Source organism: Branchiostoma belcheri, unplaced genomic scaffold, assembly GCF_001625305.1.
Source record: "Branchiostoma belcheri isolate BF01 breed outbred unplaced genomic scaffold, Haploidv18h27 scaffold2, whole genome shotgun sequence".
NCBI classification, from domain to species: Eukaryota; Metazoa; Chordata; class Leptocardii; order Amphioxiformes; family Branchiostomatidae; genus Branchiostoma; species Branchiostoma belcheri.
The window spans coordinates 3,075,858-3,086,062 of record NW_017803490.1 but is presented as its reverse complement, the minus strand read 5'-3'; the positions used below and the strand labels follow the sequence as shown (position 1 = coordinate 3,086,062).

Below are 10,205 nucleotides of genomic sequence, written 5' to 3'. Positions count from 1 at the left end.
TGTGTGTGTGTGTGTGTGTGTGCGTGTGTGTGCGCGCGCAAGCGTTGAAGCGCGACATGTACTCTCTATGGGTCATCTAGATTGACACTATACATCCTAATACTTCCTGTTTTGTCTTATTCGGGTTTCGAAACATCAGTCACAACAGAAACCACCTACAAAAGACCTGACCTTTCGGACTGAATGACGTCATACTAATTTGCATATCGGCCGCGTCACGTGACAGCGGCGCAAAACACGGAAGTGTTTCTCGTCAGTCCGTGATGGCGGAGCTACAGGGGAGGGTCTTAGATCTGTTCGCGGCTCAGGCCACCCGGCCCCGCCGTACCACCGAGGTCGCCGGCAGCCTGGGGATCACCAAGAAGGAGGCGAGCACGGCCCTGTACGCGCTGCAGCGTCAGGGCGCCGTGGAGCGCGTGCAGCAGTCGCCGCCGACTTGGCGCCTCCTGCCCATGGGGCCCCCGCAACAACAGCCGCCGCCGCCGCCTCAGCAGCGATACCCCATGCAGCAGCAGCAGGCCGGCAACTACGGGGGATACCCGCCTCCTGCCTCGGCAGGCTACCAGCCACGGCCACAGAGAAACAAGGTGCCGCGAGGAGGCAAGGGCAAGGTAAGGACCAGCTAACATTACAGAAGACTAAACCTTTCTTTTCAACATCTAACTCTCGATCAGAGCTACACCATTAGTATTACCCACTATTCAAATCAGCTCGTCATGTCAGCCTTAAGATGGTCGTCAACGTGGAGAAGATCGATGGTAAGACGAGGAAGAAGCACCAAATAGACAGGGGGCTTTGGGAGATGACGTATAAACAGTTACACCTGTTCAAATCTGACCCGCTGGGTCCCGAAACCTGTCCGGACCAGTCCGGGGGATTCCCCAAGGTTTCGGTGCAAAAATAGTAACCTACACACGGGGGGAATTTAGTCCTCTCACACGTTAATTTTCTCATCAAAAATCACAAAAAGAAAAGCATCAGCGAGATGGTAGGAATGATTTTTTTTGTCGCTTTTGCTCTTCTTTCCTTTACTGCCACTTTCACTAAGTGGGTTTAAATATGCTTGCTTTCGCTTTCATGAGCTGTATTATCCCCAGGCCACTTTCTTTCTGAACAGGTTGGCCGGCTGAGAGCTGGCCCTGTTCGCCCCCCTCCGAGTGCGCAGCGCCGCGTTTTTCTTTGTGGTCCCGCCGATGTGGTGCTCAAATTGATTAACCCTCCCTCTCCTAATGATGGATCCCCGTGCCGGTTTGCCTGACATCTGCGCCTCATATTCCTCTGGTTCTGCCCCCTACTTCACCAGATCAATATTTCCTTTGTCTTGTAGGTTTGTCTCGTGCCTGTCTCTAGGTAATTTGGGAAGGACGGCCCTTATGAATCTTTTAGAGGGATTCTGTGTGTTCTAGCAGGTGCATCACTGTATTAGACATCCACTTGTCTTTTCAGAACTGCAGTGTTACTATGTCAGGAGGCATAGAGGGCAAAGTCTTTTGTTCAATGTGCTTAACTTGATTTTTATGATTAAAAAAATTATTTTGAATTTTTTAGCAGTGCTGCATAAGTGCTGAAAGGAATGGAATGAATAAATCCCTTTGTTCAAGATGTCTACCTTATTTTATGTAGGGCCTGCTGTCTAACCATAAAAGCAATGGAGAATTGTTCTAGCCAAACAGCTACTTCAGCGTGCTAAAGGTTATTATGTCATTTTCACATGATGTTTCTGAAAATGACGGTTATAAAGATTCTTATGCCACATTTTATACTGTTTATACCACATACGCCAGTCCATTTTACAACAGCAAGCAAATTCACTGGATGTCATTTGAATAAAACGCATTTCCCTAGATCCAATCATCATGTGCATCCAAATTGATTTTAGCCATGTTGGATTTCAAAGGTTCGAGAAAAAAAAGAACAAGTTGGACACCAAACCCTGCTGCCAAATTTAAGTACACACAGCTATAGCATCTGGTGTGAAGTGAACATAGCAGAATATTCTTGTCACCATTCTAGTGTGAGGAATAGCCTCCAATTTACCATTGGCCTTCTCTTTGAATTGAGCTGCTCTTTTATATGACTAATGCTATTGTAGTAGAATTATGCAGTTATGACAACAGTATACTAGCATTTAACACCATAATAGTGCATGTAGACCCAATCTCTGTTACATTTCTTCATCATTTTGTGATCTTTCAAATTTCCGTCAGTCAGCCATGTTTGTAGCAGGTGTTCTTTCCACATGATCCTCACGTCAGTCAGTCACACCATGGTCTCCTACCAACGTTATTGTCATGCAAATTGCCAAATACGTCATCAGATAAAGGTTTCTATTCGCCATTAATCAAGTCCTATTATCACTTGACGCACTGTCACGTCACAACACAGTAATTATGCCCGAATATGTGCCTTTTTTGTTGCGGCAATAACATTTCTTCCTCTCGGGTTTTTAATATGGATAAATGGTATAAAAATATGGACCCTGATGGACAGTTTGTGTTTTAATATTGAGTCTTGCTCATGGGAATTGTTGTCATTATGATATTTTGTTCCAAATATTGTCCACCATATTGGAAGTACAGCAGTGCTATTTTGCCCTGGAATTTGTCAAAATCATGTTTTTTTTTAAAACATAAAGATCCACCCCTTAATATCTATTGAGCCAGAAAAGACAGTTCTTCAATATGATGTACATACATGGAAAGATAAGGCAGAAAAATATAATATGCATATTATGAATGTAATATAGATAATTTTAAGAGTGTAATATAGAGGATGTATTCTTCTTGTCCAGTTTTACACTGTGTCATATTTATTCAAACAGTATTACTATTGATTATACTCTGATATTTGTACAATTATATTCAAAATGAGTCAGTATTTATACTGCCATATACAATATAGTAACTGACAATCAGTTTTCAACACGGTGTAAATTATTTTGTAGGGAGCTCCTTTTTAAAGGGTTGATATGTAAAGTGACAGGAGAGAATCCAGCATTTGATGTATTACCCCAGTATGATGGCTATAATATAGCCCAACAAGTTTGGGTAGAGTCACAAAAGGCGTGCGTGTACATACATGTCAGCAGGCAACCGGGCCAAAATTTATGGCCACCATGTCTAATCTGGTTACATGTGTACCAGCCACAACCAGAGATGGGAGATTGCTTCAAATATTTCAAAATACACTTTTACACTGTGCTAGCCAGCCGGACATTTTTGTCAGCCACCCTATTTTTGTTTGACGTAATTACCTCGCACGAAAATCTTAGAGGTGTCCAGGTGAAATCTTAACTCTCTGAAATGCTATTTCCTGCACTTTAAGGGGCCCCTTCCATGCTATGCATCGAAGAATTACGTAGATGAAAGGATGATTTACAGGCACAAAATATAATTTTTATGTTTCTACATGATTTTTGAGATTTGATATACATGTACCAAGTTTGACATACCCATTGGCTATGCATTTCTCTGTATGTATTTGAAAAATTATTTTTAAAGGTTTTAGGTTATAATTTTTAGGAGACTGATGTGAAAATCCCTGAGAGTGCCCCTTCTCACTTACAGTTAACACATCCCTGCGGTGCTATACCAATAATAGAAGAATATTTTCATCCCACTTTAATATCTTCTTTATGGTTGGGTCGGCAATTTCTACATCAGCCGTTACATGTTCCCATCAGATATAAAACTGTTCGTAGCTGCTGCCTTGCATATATGGAAACCCTGCCCAATAGGTGAAGGTCAATATCACTTTAGTACGACAGAGACAATGGAAAAATTGGTAGCCTTCAAATTTTGCCAGGCAGGTATTTTGAACAGCTTTTTATGTTTTGAAATCACATAAAACAAGGGACATGTAGTCACTTATTCTATTATACAATGCTTATGTGCATTATACCGATGTCATTTTACCGGTATTTGTCACATGTTCTATCATTCAATACTTAATTGTATTAGACCAACATCTTATTTTATAATTTCTGCTGCCAAATTTGCCTATTTCATGCTCAAAGATTGGCACATTTTGTTGCTGGCAGCATTTGCTTTCTAATTCAATTCTAGTAACCAAATACAGCAGGCACACGTGAATTGCTACCCCAAGTCGATATTTACATGATTTCCTTTGTTTAGGGGACTCTCCTTGGTACTGAAAGCACCATCAGATGAGACAGCTTGCCTCTACATCCCCTATACACCATGGTAGTGCCTGAACACAGCTTTTTTTATGCTATTGTATGGTTATGAATTAGTAGATTAACTAGTAGATTAACTTGTGGCGTTTGCCAAATCAATTTAGTCTATTCTATTCTGTAGTTGGCAAACATATGATGAGCACAGTTGCATGTGCTTTTCATAAACAGCATTTGCTTTCCACCAATCAATTACCGAATACAGCCTGGAACTGCTGGATGAATTGATTGTACATTGGACAGGTGCTCTCCTTGGTACTGAAAGTACTATTAAACATGCTAGCTCTCATGGTAGCTTTCTACAGTTTCCATGTACATTTCAGCACTATACACAGAGTGGCAAAGTGGGGGCAATTCTTCGTCGTCTTGACATTTTGTATCATATTATGTATCTTAGATGATCTAAGACTTGCACTGCCATTTGTATGGAAGATACCATTTTATGAGGGGGTGTGGAAAGTACTGCCAGTATTGTTTTGGTCTGTGACATTCTGCTAGAATTTTGTCAGATGAAAATACACCTACCCCAAGAATTGAACTTTCAACCCACATTAAAGACAACTAGAGTGGGTCAGCTATTAAAGGAATCTAAAAATGTTTACATCTGTTTTGAATATCTTCTTCAGGGATGGCAGATCAGAGTACATGTTCTGTTGTTCTAACCCGATACCAAGCCTGGCAACGTTGTCTGGAATGTGTGTCTGTACAGGGAGAGCCAGCATTTGTGTAGTCTAGGGCTTCGTGTATAACTGTAGGCCTTCCTTTTTCCAGAGGGAGTGTGCTGCCAAAGTGCAGTTATATGTGGCTAACTGATTCAGAGTCAATCTTGTATTGCAAGGTAGGTAAAGCACCCACAGCCATTTTTAAGCCATAGGGACAGTACATAGGGTTGTTGATCCATTACATAATGAGTATGGCATTTGCAGGCAGAACCTAGACCTCTCCCTTAGTCTAACATGTATGACGTTTTTCCTCTCCAACTGAAGTTAGGTACCCATTCATACATGAGTGGATTTAGAAAAGTGGTGCGGCTCGTGCCTTTTCCAAGGACACAACATCAAGCCAGGAATGCCAGGAATCAAACCCATGACCTCTCCGGTCCATGTCTGCTAGGCTATAAACCACTTGCCTATATATTGATGCCAAAAATATTGTATGAATCTTGTGCAAAAAGTCAATTGCAAGTGAATGACAATTTACAGAAATTATTGACTTGAATTTGAATCGTGCTGACAATTTCAGACAGCCGCTTTTTACCGTGTTTCCTTGACCGTCACGCTAAGTTTGTGGATAAAGCTTGTCTTCAGGCAAATCCTTTTGTGTATGTTGAACAGGTCTGGATGTCAAAGCCGACGTTGAGTGTTTGGTATCTCTGGAGCTTTGTTGTAGCTGTCTTGCCAAGATGTGTCTTTTGTGTTCAAAGGTCTTGTCAGTACTAATGGAAACCTCAAGCTTGTTCTTATATGTGGTACTTCTAAGTACAGTAAGTCATTAACATAGGTTGGCAAGTCATTTACAGGTTAAGTTCTTACATATTCATGCAAACTCAAGCTTTTGTCAATTTTCAGTTTTTTAGCTGTTTTTGTGAGGTCGGTTTTTGACGGGTTGCTCTATATAGCACTTTGTGCATTTTTTAATACTGAATATTTAAACTCAAATGATATATTTGCAAGCAATATACTGAGTTGGCTGGTTACCAATTTTTAAAAATCTCATCTGAGACCGTCAAGTTAAGACCCAGTCAACCTATAAGTATTGACAAGTGTCTCGGGCCATGTTTACATCATATCCTCACAGAATTAAGAAATTAATAAAACAGAAGAAAGTAGAGAGAATGACAGTTTGTAAGTGGGTGAACTGTGAGTAGCTATGACCTTCAGTGGACTGCTGTTGATGAGCAGCAAAAAATAGAAGCAAGAAGCAGCAAAAATACTATAAATCAACTTTGAACTGCAGACTTGTTTGTTCAGTCCCAGTTAGCTATGTAGGTCTTACTTAATGGGGTTAGGATATTATTTATGGACCTCTAGCTGTACTAGATGTTTGGTCAGACTGAAATTACAACAGTGCCTTTTGTCTGGTTGGTCTTCCATCCTTGTCAGTTGGATTTTGAATCAGTGGAAAGAATTGCAGGGTCAGAGCCTTCATCCATTATATTTGGACAGGTAGTGTTATAAATCATATGACTCTGTGCCCAACTGGATTTTGTGTTTTGTGTAACAGATTTTCCAATCAATATACATGTATAGAAAAAGTGCCTAAATTCTTTTTACTTATTAGTTACTGTTACAATATATATAGTAAACCAAGAAGCTTTGACCAGTAGAGCAAATGACTAGGACTAGTTTTAATTCTACTCTCTCCTCATCACTCATTGGACATTATGATATATGGAAGGGATTCTGTTATCTTGGTTCCATCTTTGAATTAAGAGTTAAGAGTATATCTAGTTTTTCATCGGATCCAGTGCTAGAAATTGTATATTATGGCCAACTCTGGATGCACCCCTTTATTCAGCTCAGCTTATGACTGTACATGTAGCTATAGGCTTCTGTGGGTTGTCCAATTTGTACCACTGAGTGGCTTATATTCTTTTATCACTTTTAAAAAAGAATAAACCCACCATATACTTCTAATGTCGCTAAGATTATACTCAGTGTACATTAATGATTATGTAGTCTGTCGTTTTATATGGGCACTGGAAACACAGTTTTCAGTCTGAACTGCCCATGTACCGTTCATGTCACTTGGTATTCTCAGAGAATACAAACTGTCCATCTCTAGTTGATGAGTGCACAGTGTCCCAACAGGGTGTGATAGCAAAGAAGCTGATTAAATGCACAAGTCTGTCCCTGGGAAGTGTGCTAATTTAACCACACTGTCAGGTCAGTCAGGGCACTAAATACTCTGTGCATATTAAGCTTAGTGCAGGTAAAATTGGAGCTGTGTATTTCTAATGTCTAGTACCTAACTTGCATTTGGTTTATATTTGCTGCATTGGTTGTCACCACCTATAAAGTATTGAAGAAATACTGTAATGGCATTGGTTTCCTTTAACATATGCAATGTCAGTCCTTAGACAGGATGTCTCGTGGTTTCTAGCTTAGATGTTAGGATGACAGACAGGTGCACACGGAGCTACGCTGAGATTCACTGAACATGCCATCAGTGGGGATTGAACCCCAGACCTTTGGATTAGAGATCCACTTGCCGTATGTCAAAATGACAGCCGGCATATGTAAAAGTACCTCATTCTGTATCCCTTTGTCACAAACTCTGTGTAGAACAATTCTTTCTGTAACAAAAATGCTTTGAAGATCATACATTTCCCACTTGTTGGTATGAAAACAAAGCTTGTTTGCACTGTGTCAGATTTAGCAGCCAATAATATCACTTTAGTGGCAGCAAATAAAAACTTGAAACTCATGCAAGGGCAGCAAAAACATTGGCTCATTTACACCATAAAATTTGTACAATATCTTGCTTCTATTGGGTGTGATGAAGCTTGTTTGTAAGAAAAGATTCATATAAAAAATAAACAATAAACACTGATATACAAAACTGGATGGTATAATGACTTATTGAAAGGTCATAATACCACATCCAAATTTGAAACATGTAGTAATTATTGCCCCACTGCTGCTGGCTTATGACTGGTTACATATATGGGATTAGGAATTTTGAACATTTGACCATTATAAATTTTGTGCAGGCCCTGTGAGTCAACATCATGGTAAACTAATCATTTTGTGTTTTTCTTGCTGATAGCAGGTGCAGTCATCGGCTGACCCGAAACATCAATCCTTCAGTCATGCCCCCCCCCCCAAAAAAAAAGAACTTGGTACATGTAAGTAAATGCTCTCAAAACTCCATCAAACCCCAACTGAAGGTATCATTCTGAAATCAAGAGTGTCAAGAGATATCTGTTTTACTTACTAAACAAACACTTTCAAGTTCCAAATGTCGTGACCTTCCCAGTTCAAAATCTAAGCCCGCCCTCAGACAGCATTCCGTAGCTGCCACGGTGACAAGGGTGGCATGCTCACAACCCAGTGATCTGGTTTTAAGTTCCGTGATGTCAGGGACACATGATATGGAACCGTACCGTGTGTCAGTCATAAAGGCCTGTCTACTGGTCATGACGCGGGCGTACCGATAGGTTGGAAGAGCAGAACTTGACATTTAGAAAGACGTCAAGAAAAGATCAAAGAGAATTTAGATGAAGGCATGAATGAAAATCTAGAGGTGCATGGAGGAGTTCTTTCTTCGGATCCCTTTGAAATGATTTAGTTTCGGTGACTGGGTTGCAAAAGCTCTTTTAGATGTGTCAAGACTGACAGAACATGACAAAAATGAATGATTGAAGAGGAGTTCTTCCATGTAGTTTGGAAGAGCACCCAATTTATAATCAAGACATATTGTATTGGTGACAATTGAAATCGTAATATGCACCACAGGAAAGTATAACACTGTAAGAAAGAACTGCAAAACTGCTTAAATTTAGATTTGTGCTCTGATATGATTTTGATCAAGAAAACCTATTTGATTTTATAACACAAGAATAATGGCAAAAACCATTCTGAGACCAAGGTTAAAATATATTGCATCTCCAAAGTCATTTATATCAGGAACAGACCGTGGTAACAACACAGTGTACCACTCTACAGGGATTAAGATAACATAAGAAGAGCGTGGCCTGAGCTTTCGAGCTGAACCCTCGCCTATCTGATATGCAATATTGGTTGCAACACGTACATGCTAAGTTTTCAATCAAATTCTCTACCGTGAAAGCAATGCTTCAAGGTTTGGTCATAGATAAGAAGCAGTCCAGCAATTTCAAATTGATTGCATGAATTTCTTTGATCACAAACATATATCAGGACCTAATCTTTCTCTTTCACAGCGATAGCATTTCTTCAACTCTAGAAAATTACAATTTTCACTTGTGCAATACTGTTTTTAAAGTTGTTATACGCATTTGTTATGGGCTCCCCATTTTAGCTGAAGATATTTTTAGCTTAGGTCCCCCTCCCTGTATTGTCAGTAGGCCCAGCCAGGCTTACATTGCACAGCCAATCATAAAACTAAATACCAGACATTGCAGACAGGGCCGATGAAAGCATGCTTCATTTTCCAGCCTTGGAAGTGGACGTGACATTTGTATCTCCACAGTGATCTGCAGCTATGCCTCGAGTACACAGAAAGTGTAAGGTAGGATTACAGTAACAGTGTTCTGTTCTACCAGGGTACATAATTAGCACACCTTCCTGTCAAAGTTTTAAATGAGATTAACCAAGCTATACTGTATACATGTACTTTTAGACGTGACATTGTCAAGTGCATTTGATGGCAAGTTGGCAGGAGCCCAAAGAATATGTGTAGTGCATAAAAACAATAAGTAAAGTGGCAGCAGGCAAGTATCTAAAGTGACTTCACACATGCAGCTACAGGCTGTCTTAATCACTGGGTTGACTTTGGCTGTTTGAAATCAACTGCATCATAACAAGCTGCCTGGTTCTTTTAAAAAGACCTGTGGTGGCAAGACCATTGATGTACATGTAGCTTCAGTTGCCCTTTATACAACATAAATTATTTTTGTCAGTGTCAGATCACTAAATGCATATTAAAATCCTTTTATTTGAAGTTAAGAATTATCACACCAAATGATTTTGGCAAATGGTGTATTGTACTGAGGCTTAGTATATTGTTTCTGGTTACCCATCTGACCCAAGCAAAACCTGCTGACCTAACCTTTGGGGGGGGGGGCTGTGGGCATTGAGGTTAGGGGAATAAAATCTTATGTTTGAGTCTATTTGGATCCACAATTAGCATACTTATACCATACATGCATTGTGATCTGATATCTGAGTGATAAAGATATTATATTAACATTGTAGTCTATTAACAATATAATACACATTGCTGTCGTTGTTACATGTTTCCCTTATTTCTGTTACAGTGGAAAAAGTGATGTTCAATGTGTTCAACAAAATGTCCTGATCAATTCACTGAA

General features: G+C 39.9%; 1 protein-coding gene across 4 annotated transcripts in view; it reads left to right on the top strand.

The window, feature by feature from the left end:
* Nucleotides 1–233: 233 nt before the first annotated feature.
* LOC109468784 (trithorax group protein osa-like) overlaps nt 234–10,205 on the top strand; it is a 63,353-nt gene continuing 53,381 nt past the window's right edge. For all 4 annotated transcript variants that reach the window (XM_019767118.1, XM_019767117.1, XM_019767116.1 and 1 more), the window contains exon 1: nt 234–611. In XM_019767118.1, coding sequence (XP_019622677.1) covers nt 264–611 — 348 coding nt within the window. In that variant the 5' untranslated portion in view covers nt 234–263. The remainder of the gene's footprint in view (nt 612–10,205) is intronic.